Source organism: Podarcis cretensis, assembly GCF_951804945.1.
Source record: "Podarcis cretensis genome assembly, chromosome: 1".
Taxonomy (NCBI): domain Eukaryota; kingdom Metazoa; phylum Chordata; class Lepidosauria; order Squamata; family Lacertidae; genus Podarcis; species Podarcis cretensis.
In genome coordinates, this window is record NC_137170.1 from 121,361,810 (window position 1) to 121,380,770 (window position 18,961).

The window sequence follows — 18,961 nt, forward strand, 5'->3', positions numbered from 1 at the left end:
TTCAAAACGACCTTGACAGATTAGAGAACTGGGCCAAAACAAACAAGATGAATTTTAATAGGGAGAAATGTAAAGTATTGCACTTGGGCAAAAAAAAATGAGAGGCACAAATACAAGATGGGTGACACCTGGCTTGAGAGAAGTACATGTGAAAAGGATCTAGGAGTCTTGGTTGACCACAAACTTGACATGAGCCAACAGTGTGACGCGGCAGCTAAAAAAGCCAATGCAATTCTGGGCTGCATCAATAGGAGTATAGCATCTAGATCAAGGGAAGTAATAGTGCCACTGTATTCTGCTCTGGTCAGACCTCACCTGGAGTACTGTGTCCAGTTCTGGGCACCACAGTTCAAGAAGGACACTGACAAACTGGAACGTGTCCAGAGGAGGGCAACCAAAATGGTCAAAGGCCTGGAAACGATGCCTTATGAAGAACGGCTAAGGGAGCTGGGCATGTTTAGCCTGGAGAAGAGGAGGTTAAGGGGTGATATGATAGCCATGTTCAAATATATAAAAGGATGTCACATAGAGGAGGGAGAAAGGTTGTTTTCTGCTGCTCCAGAGAAGCGGACACGGAGCAATGGTTCCAAACTACAAGAAAGAAGATTCCACCTAAACATTAGGAAGAACTTCCTGACAGTAAGAGCTGTTCGACAGTGGAATTTGCTGCCAAGGAGTGTGGTGGAGTCTCCTTCTTTGGAGGTCTTTAAGCAGAGGCTTGACAACCATATGTCAGGAGTGCTCTGATGGTGTTTCCTGCTTGGCAGGGGGTTGGACTCGATGGCCCTTGTGGTCTCTTCCAACTCTATGATTCTATGATTCTGTAAATTAAGAACTATTTGCTCTAATCTGCTCTCACCCAGACCATCCTGTGCCAGCTCAGTTGAAACAGAGAAACCTTGCATTGTTTCTGGGACATGGTTAGGCATTGGTGAAGTTTCTAGGGGAAAAGCATTTCAGAGCCAAGGGGTACACACTGAGAACGACTCCCAAGATGCCTTTGCAATCCTTACTTGGTGCACGGATGGGCTGCAAGTGTTGTGTTTGGATCGAGGGTACATTATATGCACAGCTTTTTTATACTAAGCCATTTCTAATTGCTGAGTTGGCTTGCAAATGAACTACTTTTCCGAATAAATAGAAAACTCCCACTGTGTTTCCCCCCCAGGGCAATGAGAAATGTCAGTTTTATTACTGAAGACTTAAAAAGAAAACCAACCTAAAAGCACATGCTGCTAAGAAAACTTCTTAGTCAAATATGAGAAAAGGGGGAGTATCTATCGCATTTGTTTCTCTGTGCATGTTGTACTCAGAAGGACAATACTGGAAGTATAACAACAAATTTGCTTCATGTTCATCTGCTGGTCTTATCAGTTTTCGCCTATTAGTCTGGCTACTGCTAAAACCAAAGAACCACCAACTCCAGCAAGCACCAGACCAGCCATGTTGGACCAAAATGGAAGATGAAGACAATAATGGAAAAATTCAGCTTTGTGCAAGCTGCTTCACTATTGCTGAATCATAATGTCACAGATGGTGTCTTAAGTGGTGATAAGATTAAAGAAGAAGAATTGATGCTTTTGAATTATGGTGCTGGAGGAGACTCTTGAGAGTCCCATGAACTGCAAGAAGATCAAAACTATCCATTCTGAAGGAAATCAGCCCTGAGTGCTCACTGGAAGGACAGATCGTGAAGCTGAAGCTCCAGTACTTTGGCCACCTCATGAGAAGAGAAGACTCCCTGGAAAAGACCCTGATGTTGGGAAAGATGGAGGGCACAAGGAGAAGGGGACGACAGAGGATGAGATGGTTGGACAGTGTTCTCGAAGCTACTAACATGAGTTTGACCAAATTGCGGGAGGCAGTGGAAGACAGGAGTGCCTGGCGTGCTCTGGTCCATGGGGTCACGAAGAGTCAGATACGACTAAATGACTAAACAACAAGAAGATTTAAGAAAGAGAACAACCAATGGGCATGGGCTTGGCAGCCCACTAAAGGGCTGACACCCCCTGATACACACACAGTGCCGCCACACTTTGTATTCTTCTTCTGCCACTGCTGCCATGGAAGCAGCAGCAGCAACACCACCTATCAACCTCCTTGCCAAACCCCTGGGTGTTGTTTTAGCAGTGGGGCGGGGAGACAGTGCCACTTTTTGAATGGGAGGGGAGCCAAGCCTGGCTTCTGTCCACAATGTCCCTGGCCCAACGCTGCCCTCAGTTCTGCCCTCTCTGTTCTCAACTTTCACATGTTGGGCAGAGAAGGTCTGGCGGGAGGGGCGGTTTGCTCACATTTGCTCAAACAGGAAGAGACATTTCTGTGCAATCAAGGATCCTTGGAAAGGGCTACAATTTTCTGTGAAAGTGGAGCTGTAATACACATGCATGTTGGGTGGGATAACAACCATACACACAGGGCTGTATTAAGATCTCCAGAGGTCCTAAGCCCCCATATAACTGGGCATGTTGTGCGGATGCCTGATTATCATCTTCCAAAGCAACTACTCTATTCCGAACTTAAAAATGGAAAGCGTGATGCTGGTGGTCAACAAAAGAGGTTCAAATACTCTCTCAAGGCAAATTTTTTAAAAATGTAGTATAAACACTGACAATTGGGAAATACTGGCCCGCGAGCGTTCCAATTGGAGACCAGTCTTTACCAAAGGTGTCATGGGCTTTGAAGACGCTCAAACTCAGGACGCAAGGGAGAAATGTGCTAAGAGGAAGGCACGCTTGGCAAAGCTACACCATGATCAACTCCCACCCAGAAAGCAATGTCTCCACTGTGGAAGGATGTGTGGATCCAGAATTGGCCTCCACAGTCACTTACGGACTCATTGTTAAAACCGTGTTTATGGAAGACAATCTTACTTGGCTACGAGTGATCGCCAAAGAAAAGAAGAAAAGAACAATTTTTAAAAGGTAAGGGAACTCAGTTCCCGCGTATATATATGACAACAACCCTGCCCACAACTCCCTGGAAACTTACTAACTTTACCATCTTGCTAACTTTACCACTGTCAACACATGGATATCACTTTTTCTCTCTCTGGTTGCTTCCACTAAACTGCCCTTTAATCTTCTGGTCTGGCCCAAACTATTCCCAATACTGGGTAGAGTAGAACAACACTTAGGAATGGGGTGAATAACAAGGTCTCAGACTAATTTCTCCTCCAATCAATTATGATTTTACTTAACGATTTGGGAAGACAACAAGGTAAACTTTTGACCCTCTTATGAATAGCTCCCTGTGTACTGGAAGAACTGGAGTATTGCCCTCTATTTTCTGGTGAAAGGAAATTTACTAAGCCACATTTCCCAAAGACAAACACATTTTGCCCCAGAGTTATTGCCAGCATACACCTCATTGTCCTCCTACCTACATTGCCTTTTCCCTATGCAGGTTAACAAAGAATTCTCTCTATTTAAATGAAGAATAGCAACAGTCTGATCCACGTTCTTTCTTTCGCTGAAAAGATGGAATTGCAACACTGAACAAGGAAAATCTTCAGCACAATGGGAGCAGAATAGACCTGGTGACCTCAATTACAGCAGCAATACCAAACTTCCAGTGCAGTTCAAATGCTGACTAGGTCCGTACAATCACGGCAGAGAGCTCTGTTCTTGAGTGTATTTCAGAGGAGTCATAATGACAACACTGGCACAACCTTAATTGCAACATCACACATGCCACGACTACAGTAAGAATCTGTGTAATCATTAGCATTTACAATGTAATCAGCCAGCAAAATGGTTGCTTCCTTGCCCACAGTAGGTTTTACAGGTCGGCAATCTGTCCCCTGGTATTTGCCCAGACAATGTGTGGAGGAAACTGCATTTTAAAACCACATTCAATTCTGCACACCCATCATTTTACAACCCAATTGATACTCCTTTTAGCTTTGCCTGGTGCTATCTCTGAGTCCTAACAGGGTGTATGAAGAAAATTACAAGCTGGGCATAAGCTAGTTTCTTGCAGCTAACGGCATTCAGATTGGTAATGGAATTGACTCCAGCTGCAATACTTCCCTGCTAGAGACAGACTGCTGTTCTTAAAAAAGCTGTCTGATGAGAGCCAGCCTAGAGAGCCAGCACGGACCAGCAGGTAGTGTTAGCTGTTGTTCTAGGGAGTCAAACTTTTGTTTGGCTAAGACTGAATCTTACTTGTAAGACCATCTCGCTAAGAGTTATATCTTGCAAAGCAGGTCAGAAGTAACTGCAATATTGCAATATAATATTGTGGATGTGGCCAGAGAATCATTTACTGTCTGTGGGAGAAACAGCTTTAAAGAGAGACCATCTTGGCTGTGAATCCTACAAGACCTGCTTCCTGCCTTGCAGGCCTTTTTCTACCTGGCCTGGGATGGTGGGGCTCTGACTGACTCCAGCTACAAAAGCTGAGGCTGCTGAACAGACTCTTGGTTTGGGATGTTGTTTAGGGGTTTTGTTGTTGTTGTTGCTGCAATTGGTATTTTTTTTTTTTTTTGCATCTTTATTTTTTAGATTTTATTATGATTTAATGTGGGCATTGTTCAATTTTGTTGAAATTCTTGATGTGTTTAATTTATTGTTTATGACTGTTTTTTGTTATATTGTAATTATGTAAGCTGCCTTGAGCAATATAACAAAAATAGTCACAAACAATAAATAAAACACTGAACAGCTCTCATGCGCTTGAATGTATCATGTATCGTAGTCAGCAGCATTGTATAATGTACCTATTGCTGGCCTCTTCTCACTTCAGAACACAAATGGCTGTTTTCTTTTCTCTTTCTTTCTTTCTTTCTTTCTTTCTTTCTTTCTTTCTTTCTTTCTTTCTTTCTCTGAACACTGTCATAATCACCCCTTACCATGCTAATTTTGTGATTGTATGAAATTACTGCAACTTTCAGTGCTCTCTTTGCAGTCTGAAATGGCACAGTCTAGCACAAATATATCAAGTGGAGTTTAGGACAATGTAGTTTGGCTCTGAATTCTAAAACCATGGCAGCTCTGTATTATGGGCCCAAATGCTCTTAGTGGTTCTCAAAGAGTGTGGCGCACCACACTTGTGTAGCAGAAGAGGATGGCAAATATGGCAGGAAAATTCAAGGGCAGTCATTATTATATTTTGGGAATGGCATGTTGTTCTGTAGCTGCAATGTTTAATACTTTCTGGGTGTTCCAGAATCATATTATAAAGCAGTTGTGTTCTATGTTATAAATCAAGCACTGCTAGGAGTTGCCTTTTTCAGTTTTTCAATGTATTTCTTATTGATAAAATAAATTCAGTGCGGCACGAGCAAGTTTTTAATCTGAAAATGTGATCCAAAGAAAACCGTTTGAGAATCACTGGGCTAGTGCATACACGATGAACCATTCATAGCCCTGGCCTTTAATGAACCCCGGTTCTGGAATGGAATAGGTCTGGGGTCAGCAAACATTTTCAGCAGGGGGCCGGTCCACTCTCCCTCAGACCTTGTGGGGGGCTGGACTATATTTTGAAGGGGGAAAAAACCCGAATTCCTATGACCCACAAATAACCCAGAGATGCATTTTAAATAAAAGCACACATTCTACTCATGTAAGAACACCAGGCAGGCCCCACAAATAACCCAGAGATGCATTTTAAATAAAAGGACACATTCTACTCATGTAAAAACACACTGATTCCTGGACTGACTGCGGGCCGGATTTAGAAGGCGATTGGGCCGGATCCGGCCCCTGGGCCTGAGTTTGCCTACCCATGGAATAGGTATTCAGCCTCCAATTCATCGGCTGGATTTCTAATGAATGATAATGTCTCAAACTGATCCTATACAGGAACAAAATCTCTGGTACAGTCAGCAGCGGTGGAGCATATGCCTGGACTGCCCAGGACAGGACCACTCCCGAGGGGAACGGAGCGTGCTCCCGAGGGGGGCAGGGAGCAGAGGGTGCCCTCGCAGGCACAGGATAGCCGCTCGGGTGCATGGAGCGGTGCAGCCGAGGGCGGAGCGAGCCGCCAATGGCAGACATTCGGTGCGCTGCCCGCCCGCGACTCCCAAGCCTCCCCTGAGCTGTTAAAACGAAGGGGGAAGGCCGCGGGCAAAGCGGTGCAGCTCCCGCCCTTCCCCCGATGGCTCAGGGTAGGCTTGGGAGTCACGGGCGGGTAGTGTGCCAAATGTCACCCCCCTCAGCGAAGACACCCGGGGCGATCCACCCCCACCACACACCCCTTCCTCTGCCCCTGACAGTCGGAGCAGAAGTCCAGGAATCCGTTCAGTAGAATGAGCAGGAAGGCCCCCAAACACAGCAATAAATATTATTATTATTATTATTATTATTATTATTATTATTAATAATAATAATTTAATTATATCCCGCCCTCCCCAGCTGAAGCCGGGCTCAGAGCGGCTAACAACAGTAAAAGTAACACAGCATTCTAAAATCAATTCATTCTAAAATCAATTCAGAATCAAATTAATGGCAACCATTGGGCTAGAGTTCTGTGAGGATTACGAAAGGAGGGAGTCAGGCTGTGCCCTGGCCAAAGGCCTGGTGGAACAGCTCTGTCTTGCAGGCCCTGCGGAAAGATGTCAAGTACCGCAGGGCCCTAGTCCCTTGTGACAGAGCGTTCCACCAGATCGGGGCCACAGCCGAAAATGCCCTGGCTCTGGTTGAGGCCAGCCTAACCTCCCTGTGGCCCGTGACCTCCCAAGATGCAAGCTTACTGTATTTTGAAGAAAGTAGTGGTGCACATTGCCATCTAAAGGAGGGGAGAATATGACTATTAAATGCGGAGTCTAAAATTCTAAAATTACCTACCTTTACCACTGAACAAGCTGTCCAGACATTGTATTCAGTATAGCACCTAGCTAGCCACAGACAACTATACTTCATTATAGCAATGATATTCACCCATTGCAGTCTGAAGTGACAAAGGTCACTTTTCCACCTCAGAGTTCTCTTTATTCTGCTGGTGCACAGACCAGGCCTCTTACAACAAACAAGTGGGCTTTTATCACCCATATAGGTATACTCTCAAATCAGATTATGAAACGAGAAATGTGGCTAGTGCACTCAGAGTCTTTTATTTTCTCTATCTGAGTGTGGAATCACGTGTCTATGTTTTTCATTAGTGTTTGGCGCAGCAGCCAAGTTCGCACCTATGGCAGGCTTTTTTCTTTTGAAATTGCAAACGGCAGCCATCAACAGGGAGAGAATTCATAAGACAGTTTACTTAAAAACAAGGAGGGGGAGATGGAAAAGAAACATAAAAGACCAGCCTCCTGGAGCAAGGCTGACCATTCTAGACCCTTGCTTTAGAAGCATGTGGAATAATTCCAGTTGCAGTGAAATTAGGAAAGTCACACTCACCTTGAAACTGCATCTATTACTTTGTTTTTAAAGATTTTTTTTTTTTAAAGGCCTTTGGTCTTCAAATAGCACATTCACTCTGGCTGGATATGCACATACATTTTTATGACTTATGAATCATGACATTTAATTTTCTTCATCAACATTAGCAGGTATTTATTTACAATAATGGTTTACAGCTTATCTAGTAGCCAGACGAATTTCATATTATGAAATGATTGCAGAGCAGCTGAAGAGCCTTCATTTGCATTTAAATTCACTTTGAAAACAGCGAAATCCTGCCACCCTCTGGACAACCATGAAACCAAGAGATATTCCCTGCAGCTAGCCCTAGATTGGACTGGAAAAGAAGGTTTTCCTGATGAATATTAAGTACCCAGCTATATATGAATACTAGTGGTAATATTAGGCCAATGGTGAACCAAAACATCAAGGTTTGGACTCTTAACGTTTCACCACTGTCACTTTATTATTCACATTTTGAATCTTCTGCCCTCCCGAAAATCACAAAACATGAGCATGTTCCCTGCTAAGAGTTCATTTATTAATTAATGAACACTTGCATGCCATTGTTTGTCTTAGCAGTAAATCCAAGAAACTACTGGAATGTGATGCTTCCATTGCGGCTGAATGCGATTAAAAGACATGAATGAGAAAGTTGTTTTCCACTGTCTGGAAACTCTCCATTTATATGGAATGTTGTAATTACTGTATGTAAGGATCCATAATAATTAGAACAGTATAGCAGCTCTAGTTATGGGTAAACCTGTCATACATAAGAACTGGTGGCTCCAGATGAGGCAATGCAGCCCCCTGGTCACCAAGATGCTTCTAGCTGATTCAAGGGCAGCTGAGATGAGCATCATCGACGGGAATGCCCATTGAGATGTTCCTCCGGTTGGGACACACTGATCCTTCTTGGTGGACCAGGGCGAAAAGCTTTAAGGCATTATATGATATCTGCATGAGCAATATATGTCTCACAATTAAAAGTCATAAATTTCTGGAACTTTGTAGTACGGCTATAGTGAAATTGAACAGTACCTTGTCTTGGCTACAGAGCCTAAATGTTGTTGTGCTTGAATGAGATCTGCCAGCTGTTTTTGGAGTGCCATGTCTCTGCCATGGACCTGTCTTATGAAGGGATGTTCCAAAAGGTGAGTGACAGATGGGCGTTTTTCGAAGTCCTTGATTAGGCACCTGAAAAATGCAGCAGTTAAGTTACTTATACATAGATGGACAGAAGCATTCAGTTCTGTTAGAAACTGTTTATTTATTTCATTAAAAATTACACACCACTTGATTGTAAAAGGTCACAAAGCAGTTTACAAAAGATAAAACAGTAAAAAAAAAAGGGGGATTTAAAAATATTTTTTTGCAACCCCCCTACTTTAAAACATAGAAGATTTAGGTCCAGAGATGGAAAGAAGATAAAGTCCCTATCAGAGAAGAATGGCAGGCCAAGTTGATGGATTATACTGAAATGGCTAAAAAGAATCAGAGATCGAGAAGACCCAAATTTTAATAAGGAATGGGAAAAAATTATAACTTATCTTAAAGACCATCATAAACAGTTAAGAGTGTTAGTAGGATTGGAATATCACTTGTAGTTTAATGGCACAATGGAGAGGTAAAAGATTTGGATTATCATAAAAGATGCAGGAGGAAATGATTAACAACAGGACCCACAAAGAGGAGTAGGGAAGTCCAGGAGATTCCTTGGAATCTTGCTTTTATGCTGTTTGTTGGCTATGTGTAAAATTTTAATCTGAAAAACCAAATAAATAAACTACCCCCCCATATTTTTCCATGTATAAGACTGTATTTCCCCCCTATTTTTTCAAATTTAAAACTGGGGGTCGTCTTATACACGGATAGTGCATATGGGGGATTTTTTTATTTGGAGTCCCAAAAAATAGGGGTTGTGTTATACACGGAAAAATACGGTATATATATACATATATATATATATATATATATATATATATATATATCACACATACAAAATCTAAAATACCCAAACAGATTACAGTTACTCTACTCTACTCCCCACTGTTGATTTCTGCTATTTTGCTTTTGCATACAGACTTTTATAATGTATGAAATGCTTGGGTGTCTTATACGTGGGAACAAGCATCTCAACTTCACTAAACTTCATGCAGCACTATACTTAAAAAGTACAAAACCTGAATAAAATATTGGGTGATTTCCAACATTCCCCAAGCAGAAGTCCATGTACGTGTGTCTTGAAGAGATTCTGGGAATATGGGATAGGCTACCGCAGGGAGGAAAGGAGGGGGGAGTTGGTATCACGCATACCCTTTGAGAATTCAGAGTGCAACATTACAGCTCATGTCATAGAATCATAGAGTTGGAAGGGATTTCAAGGACAGGAATCTCAACTACCGTATTTTTTGCTCCATAAGATGCACTTTTTTCTTCCTAAAAAGTAAGGGGAAATGTCTCTGCGTCTTATGGAGTGAATGCGTGGTCCCTGGAGCCGAATTGCCCAGGGGCAAAAAGCAGATCATGCTTTCTTTTTTGAAAGAGGGAAGTGGGTGTTGAAACAAAGCCGCTGATTGTTTGCCGATCGGGAAGAGAGATAAGGGACACTAGAGAGAAAGGAGGCTGCCTGGGAGGGGGGAGGTAAAGACAGCAAACTTGCAAAGGGGGGGGGGCGGGACAGGAAGACTAAAGCAAAAAGGAGAGAAATTAGAAGAAAAGGAGGAGCAAAAAACTGCTCCAGCTAAGGAAAAGACACTAAGGAAAACAAGAGGGAAGGGAGTGTTGAAAGGAAACAGCTGATCAGTGGGATCAGAAGAGAGATAAGGGACACTAGCAGAGGCTGCCTGGGAGGGGGGAGGTAAAAGCCCATGGATCCTCAGGATTTTTACATTGGGTCACCCCAAATTCATCATCAGATCACATAGCATGTCTATGGCTACAGCCTGCACCAAAAAAATCACGCACCCACTGTTGCGTGGGGCCGCAATGGCGCAAAAACGTGGTTACAAGGCATGGATCCGCATGGATCCTCAGGATTTTTGCATTGGGTCACCCCAAATTCTCCATCAGATCACATGTCTTGTGGCCATAGCAGGAACCACAAAAATCATACATCCACTGTTTTGTTCCGAATATTTTTTTTCTTGTTTTCCTCCTCTAAAAACTAGGTGTGTCTTATGGTCAGGTGCGTCTTATGGAGCGAAAAATACGGTAGGTCATACATGATGGGTGGGCCATTCAACCTCTACTTAAAAATCTCCAAGGAAAGATTCCACCGCCTCTTGTGGGAGTCTGTTCCACTGTTCAGCAGCTCTTACTGCCAAGACCATTAGGTTTAGAAACATTTTAGTAACAATTTTATAACCCATTGTTCACATGTATTATTGAATGATAACTGAGTGAGGTGACTATTGTAGGTGTTGGTTGAATGAAACAAGCCAGCCAAAACTGACCAGAATTATTTGGCATTATATTTTAAAGGAAACACAGTCACTGTGGACCAGCTGCATATTCCTGCACTGCAGGGGTTGGACTAGATGATCCTCAGGGTCCCTTCCAGCTCTACAGTTCTGTGATTCTGTGATGCTTAGCTGTAATTGCAGGCAGAGGTCCTAATCCTGCTAATGTTATCTGAGATAAAAGTGTCACAGAAAAGAATGTTAACGCGTCAGTCATAACTAACTTCAGGGATCACTAGTTTCAGCTCAGGCTTCTCAATTAGTTTATCAATATAAATAAATGGCTTAATAAAAGAAACTATCAGAAAAGAATAGTTCATTGCTAAGAAGAAATACAAGGCAGAGAGCTTTGAAGGTCTGAACACATTCTAACTATAAAACTTGACACTGCAATTGGCAAGGCATAAAAGAAGCTAGAATTCAGAATAACATGGCTTCAGATTAAGCAAAAATAATGTGTTATAAATATAGAAATGTACGGAAGAGTCAGAAAAGCACACACCCTATTATGTCTGATCACGTTAGTTTGTTAAACTTGATTTGGTTCAGTCGTATTAGAGAACCATTTGAGAACCAAGAGAATATAAGCTCTAATGTACCATGATAATTATTTCCTGAACCTACCCTATAGTTTTCAAGAGTTTCATATTAGTTCCAGCCTGAACTGAATTTGTTTGACTGCGCATTTTCAGATTCACATGTTTAATTCTGTATTTCAGATTTACCAATGCCCTGTGAAGCAATTGTTTTCACATAAACACTTTTAAAACTGCTTTGGGACAAACAATGAGAGCCATTTTACACAGCCGGGCAATAAAAACAGCATATTTTAAAAGTTCAACAGGTGGTCAGCATCAGTGACAATGTAGTGTTTAACACACACACACACACACACACACACGCACACACACACACACTCTACATAATACCTGTAATTATTTCATTAATAAGAAAAGGACAAAATATACTCACGACACTAAGCCCAGCCTCTGTTATCTTTAAGGAATCATCCTTAAGTAACACTTGCCTGTTGAAATATCTTTCAAAAATATTTGGTTGCACAGAGCTCTTCTGTATACTTCAAAGCAAAGCCTAGAAAACATTCTGTTTTACAAACGATCAAGAGACTCTAGTATCCCTTGTGAACTGGAGCCTCCTAATATCAAAGCTAAAGCAACAAAAACCACCTTATATCTATCCTCCTGCAGAGGTTATAAATACCACTCCTGCCCTCCCATGGAAAGAAATCAGTCGTTTGGCTTTTATAGGTTCTGTGTTTCTTTTGTTTTCTTACCCATCATTTTAAAAAAAGGGAAAAGTCACTGTGGCCCCATCTAAAAAATATTATGCTTGTCAGTCTCTCTTCCAAGTTTATCTCCCCCTTTGTAGAAAAGGCGAGAGACTCACTAAATACCAACCGCCAGCTACAGTAAGAGAAAACAGCAATGCAATTAAAAATGGCCCGTTCTTAATGGCGCAACTGGTTCTTTATGACGACGTCCTAGAATTAAAGGCCAGTACAAAAAGCGAACCCATTTGAACAGTGCTGTGCATACACATTTCAGCTATAGTTCTTCTCTCTAAGCTGCCTGGAGCTTAGAGAGTTTGCTTAGCATTGGAAACCACGAAGGAGGAAAACCAAGGAGCTTCACCTGCAGTAGCTGAGATCATAAACGGTTTCATGATGTGATACAAAATCTTGATTTCTCCATTACCATGGAAGGAATTCAACATCACACTCTTCCTTCATTTCTGCTTGCCAGGTGGAACAATTCCCTCTCTCCTCCTCCAACATGCTATTCTGTGGGTTCTTCCTGATTCTCCAGAGAGGGTTTGGGAGAGGCAGGGATGCACAGGGGAAAGGGGGAAGCCCTATTAACAGAAACCATCGCACTGGCTTCCATTAGTGGGCCAGGTTAGTTGAATAAAGCTCTAACAAAATGCCCATGAGAAGCGTGCCAGCAGGACCCGAGAGCAACCATTGTGGCTTTCCCCAAAGAATGTTGGGTTTTGTAGTTTAGTGAGGCTGAGAATTAGCAGCCCCTCTTCCTAGAAGACTACAATCTCGTGAACTCCTTGAAATAAAAGCAGTGGCAGCGGATCCTTTTTTGCCATTTGAGATGAATCAGGAAGGGCTTTGGCCCAGTATACCCGAAGGAGTGTCTCCACCCCCATCGTTCTGCCCGGACACTGAGGTCCAGCTCTGAGGGCCTTCTGGCAGTTCCCTCACTGCGAGAAGCAAAGCTACAGGGAACCAGGCAGAGGGCCTTCTCGGTAGTGGCGCCCGCCCTGTGGAACGCCCTCCCATCAGATGTCAAGGAAATAAACAACTATCTGACTTTTAGAAGACATCTGAAGGCAGCCCTGTTCAGGGAAGTTTTTAATGTGTGACATTTTAATGTATTTTTAATCTTTGTTGGAAGCCACCCAGAATGACTGGGGAGACCCAGCCAGATGGGCGGGGTACAAATAAATTATTATTATTATTATTATTATTATTATTATTATTATTATTATTGCTACTATTACTATTATTACTATTATCACTATTATTCCCTGCTGCTGCTGCCACCTGCCCTGCTGCCTATATCGCCAGGGGAGAAGTCATGCCGGCAGCAGCACCTATTTCAGGTGTGATCTCACACACTCCGCAAGATCTCACCAGAAATCAGGACCAACGCCAGTTTCTTTTCTCCAATGGTGGTGGAGGTGGCGGGTGCCCATGGGGACACTGCCTCAGGGGCTTCGGCCACCTGAGGCAGTGGGCTCACCTCGCCTAATGTCCGGGCCAGCCTCGAGCAAAAGGAATAGCTGCTATTTGAGTTAAAAGTTTGTAGATATCTTAAGGAACCTACTTGCACTGAGCTCTGGGTCCCCTTGATAAGTTCTGTAGCCCAGATGGTGGTTTTAGGGTGTCCTACTGAGGAGACTTTAGAACTCAGGGGTGGATCCAGAGAGGGGTGAACTCTTTCAATATCCAAGGCAATTTCTTCATAGTAGCTGCCACTCTTCCCCCTTAAACCAATCTAGCACCCAGTCTCCAGTTCTTTCAGAGGAGATCATTTTAATGTACCATTCTCAAACCAAACTATCCAGCATCACATCAGCAGTTGTTAAGGTTACAAAGCATGTTATTTTATGAGATGGCACTGCTAAATATAGGGCAGCACAACCACAGTGATTAGGAACTTTCCTCTTATTCAAAGATAAGCTGGACGTATTTTTTATATACTGAAGAAGCCCTAGACCAGGGAGATTTCTAAGGTTTAGCATTCTAGGTCTCTTAAAATGACGTATTTCCCAAAACCATTTCCCCCAAAACATATTTTGAAAGCCCACAGCATTGCTAGCCTTATAATGAAAAGTAACATATGGAATCAATAATATATAGCTCTAGAGCGGGCGCCCCCAAACTCGGACCTCCAGATTTTTTGGGAATACTGCTCCCATTATCCCTGACCACTGGTCCTGTTAGCTAGGGATGATGGGAGTTGTAGTCCCCAAACATCTGGAGGGCTGGTTTGGGGATGGCTGCTCTAGAGAACTATCCCAGATCACCTCAGCGACACCAACTGATGGGACTGTGTGTCAGCTCACAAAGGAGAAGTTCTGTTCCATCTACAAGGGAACAAGGCCAGCCCGAGGCATTTTGCTTCCTGAGGTGAAGGACACAATGGTGTCCCTACCATTCCACATACAGAAGCCAATTGGCCTGGCCTTCGATTCTTTCTTCAACACTGATGAGAGGATAACAACTTCTAATTGCCCCTAAGGCAGCAGGCTTAACAGTAGCACTTGAAGAAGACTTAAGGAGTTGCACCTTAACAGTCACTTTAACAAATGTTCCTTTTGACTAATATTATGGTTCTATTTTGCCCTAATGGTGGATGGCCATTGTTAATATGAGTAAAATATACTGAAAAGGAAACAAATGCTGTGCATATTGGCCTCAACGGATGCAAATCCATCACCTAATTTGAAATTCCAGCACCTTCCATCATGTTTTCCTAGCTGAAAAGTAATCCTCAGAATTCATTAGTCTCATTACGTTAAACAGAGGTGGCAGCCATTAGCTGTCTGTTGGGTTACTAGAATCTAGTATTACAGGTTCCTAAGCACCAATTTCATTCTGTCACAATTAGAGGCAGGCAAAGATGAAGCATTTGTTAAGACGGGAACAAGCAACACAGAGGCCTAATTCACAGGCAAGCGGCTTGCATTCGGATGATAACATTGTTGAGGCAGAGAGAGCTATGTGCACAATGTAAACTGCCATTTTTTTGCAGCCAGCAAATCGGAAGAATGAAAGGGGAACCAGCTGGTGTGAACAAATATTTACGAACGAACAAACGGATAGAAATAGATTTCACAACCGAAGCAGAGGTGGTGGCATATCTTGTCAGAAACAGATCTCCTTCACCAAAGAAAACATGATGGTGGCCAGAACAGATATAGGCAAGTGTTTGCATTTATTTCTTGAACTGGAGAAGGGAGAAACATATTAACCAAGGCAGCAGCTATCAAACTTTCCACCTTCCAGGAACAATGAGTCCACATTGAAAAATCTGGTAAGCTTCCAAAAGTATGTATCTGCATGCAGTGAATGAATGTGAAGGGCTCCATGCTAGTTATCATTTCATCGGATGTGGACATCTCCAGAGAGCAGCTCGCTTGGGTAGAGATCTAGGCAAATAGGCTTCCCCCTCATAGTATGCTTGGACATCAAGGAAACGGACAGGATACTTAATCATGTGGACCGCTTTACACATATAATACATGAAGAGGGCTTTAAAGGAAACTGAATAATCCACCCATCTGACTGGATTGGCCCAGCCACTCTGGGAGCCTTCAAACATATATAAAAACATAATACAGTGGTACCTCGGGTTACATACGCTTCAGGTTACATACGCTTCAGGTTACAGACTCCACTAACCCAGAAATAGTGCTTCAGGTTAAGAATTTTGCTTCAGGATAAGAACAGAAATCGGGCTCTGGCGGCACGGCAGCAGCAGGAGGCCCCATTAGCTAAAGTGGTGCTTCAGGTTAAGAACAGTTTCAGGTTAAGAACGGACCTCCGGAACGAATTGAGTACTTAACCTGAGGTACCACTGTAAAACATTAAGCATTAAAGAACTTCCCTATACAGGGCTGCCTTCAGATGGCTCAGGGATCACACAACTTCATACCCTCCAAAATTTTGCCAGTGAGACTAGGGACGTCCTACCATACCCCCGGGACGCGGGTGGCGCTGTGGGTTAAACCACAGAGCCTAGGACTTGCCGATCAGAAGGTCAGTGGTTCGGATCCCCGTAATGGGGTGAGCTCCCATTGTTCGGTCCCAGCTCCTGTCCACCTAGCAGTTCAAAAGCACATCAAGTGCAAGTAGATAAATAGGTACCGCTCCGGCGGGAAGGTAAACGGCGTTTCTGTGCACTGCTCTGGTTCGCCAGAAGCGGCTTAGTCATGCTGGCCACATGACCCGGAAGCTGTCTGCGGACGAATGCCGGCTCCCTCGGCCTATAGAGCAAGATGGGTGTGGAACCCCAGAATCGTCCGTAACTGGACCTAACAGTCAGGGGTACCTTTACCTTTAAACAAGATGTAATAGCAAAGCAAGTCACATCTGTAGCGGGCAGCTGCATGTCACAAAATCAGCTGCAACTCAGATGTTAATTTTCCCCTCCATTAAACACTTCAGCAGTCCCACCAAGGATTCTCCCGATAAGAAAGCTGAACCACTCTGTACTCCCCTGAGGCAAATCCCTGTACACTGAGGACAGACGGGAGGTGGATGGAATTATTTCCTCCTGCGCATATAAACAATAATAACAAATGTCCATCTCCAGTCTTACAAAGCTCTTTTCCGAATCTTTAAAACCTCATTGGAATTACAGAGACATTAATTGTCAAAGAAGGTCTTAAGATTATACCAGTCGCTCACAGAAGGGCGGAACAGCTATATCCTTCTATGTACACCACAGCCTCATCAGAGATGTTGAATCCATTTTAGTGAGAGAACGAGATAAATTCAAAATAACAAGCAATCCAGCAACACAACAACAGAAACTTTTATTATTATAAGCCACGTCTTTCAAAGGCTTAAAGGTTGTGGCAGTGGGGATGGGAAGGGTAAACAGGCACAGGGGAATCTTGCTGACTGAGGCAATGAACAAGTTACCCCTCCTATTTAATGTACAAAGCTGACTGTGGAACTGGCGGAAATGACTGGCAGAATCCGAGACCAGGGAGAAGAGTCGGTGGAAGAAGACTGGAAAAAGTTTAAAGATTATTTACAGAAATATTGTAAAATTAATGAATGTTAGAAAAATGATGGAATGAAGTTATATGGCTTTAGCAGAAATGTTATAAGGAATTAGGTACAGACAGATTGTAAATGTATTAAAGGGAAAAAACAAGGTTAGAATATTTTAAGATAAATTACAGGACAGAAAACAGAGGAAGATGGAAAGGAATTGCTGAAACAGTTAATTGAAGTGGAATACAAAAAGGGAGGTGTGAGGAGGTCGTTGAAACAAGTGAACGAAAGTTATGATACTGAAATTATTGGATGTGTTTTTAATTGTTTTTGTTTTGTTTGGTTGATTCAATGTTTTAGGGTTTGGGTTGTGTGGTGTTTTTGTTTTTGTTTTTGTATTGTATTGTATTGTTTAATTCTTTTTCTTTTCTTTTGTAATCTTTAAACTGTTAATAAATATTATTTAAAAAAAACAAAAACAAAGCTGACTGGACCAGCAGTTGAAAATGGATTCAACATACAGTGGACACTCAGGTTGCGAACGTGATCCATGCAGGAAGCACATTTGTAACCTGCAGCGTCCGCAACCTGCAGCACCGCATCTGCGCATGCACGGGTTGCAATTCGATGCTTCTGCGCATGCGCCAAAACCTGGAAGTAACCTGTTCCGGTACTTTCGGTTTGGCGCAGTGCGCAACCCAAAATAGTGCAACCCAAAGCATATGACTGTATTCCGTTACTTCAGAGGGCAGCAGGCTAGTATAGGAGCACAGGGCTTCTTCTTATGTGGCGAAAACTCGTAGCCGAGTAAGATTGCGTTCCATGAAGATGGCTTTAACAGTGAGTCTGTAAGTGACTGTGGAGGCCAATTCTGGATCCACACGTCTTTCCACAGTGGGGACATTGGTTTCTGGGCAGGAGCTGATCACGGTGAGGGTTTGCCAAGCATGCCTTCCTCTTAGCACATTTCTTCCTTTCGTCCCGAGTTTGAGCGTCTTCAAAGCCCATGACATCTTTGGTAAAGGCTGTTCTCGAATTGGAGCGCTCACAGGCCAGTGTTTCCCAGTTGTTGCTGTTTATATTACATTTTTTTTAGATTTGCCTTGAGAGAGTCTTTGAACCTCTTTTGTTAACCACCAGCATTATGCTTTCCATTTTTAAGTTCGGAATAGAGCAGTTGCTTTGGAAGATGATAATCAGGTATCCAAACAACATGGCCAGTCCAACCACGTTGATGTTGAAGAATCATTGTTTCGACACTTTGCTTCTTCTAGTACACTGGCATTAGTTCGCCTGTCTTCCCAAGTGATGTATAAAATTTTCCGGAGACACAGTTGATGGAATCTTTCGAGGGCAAGCTACAAGGCACATATAGCACTGTTCTTGAACACCTCACCACAACTCACTCTTCACACACCTCAACATATGCTGCCGGAGGCAGACGACACACACTGTCCAACAGCAGGGCTGGTCCTGAGGGAAAGGGACCACATTATGAGAATTGAAAAGCAAACCTTTGGGGAAATGGTTAGTCCCTTCACCCTACTATAAACAAGCACCTGCCTGAATGACTCACTTTTCTCCCACCACCCTAGCATTTGCCACCTAAGGCAACTGCCTCACTCTGCCCAACGGCAGGGCCTGTCATGAGGGAAAGGAACAGCATTCGTTACAGTGAGCACTGAAAGGTGAGTTTCTTTGGGAAGATGCTTCGTTTCCCCTCCCATTTTCCCTCATACGCAGCCATCTGCCTGAATGGCTCATCTCTTACTTCTCTTGTGTGTAGCTCTGACTCACAGCCAGTCACACGCTGCAGACAGGTGGACGAGAACAAGCACATCATGAAACCCATTTGTAATAATGATCCAATGATGCGTCTGCTCTTTCACATCTGCTCATCT

General features: G+C 43.1%; 1 protein-coding gene across 2 annotated transcripts in view; it reads right to left on the reverse strand.

Moving 5' to 3' along the window:
• Positions 1-18,961, reverse strand: part of MYO3B (myosin IIIB) — a 294,124-nt gene that overhangs the window by 168,474 nt on the left and 106,689 nt on the right. For both annotated transcript variants that reach the window (XM_079981556.1, XM_079981555.1), the window contains one exon: positions 8,382-8,537. In XM_079981556.1, the coding sequence (XP_079837682.1) occupies positions 8,382-8,537 (156 nt within the window). The remainder of the gene's footprint in view (positions 1-8,381; positions 8,538-18,961) is intronic.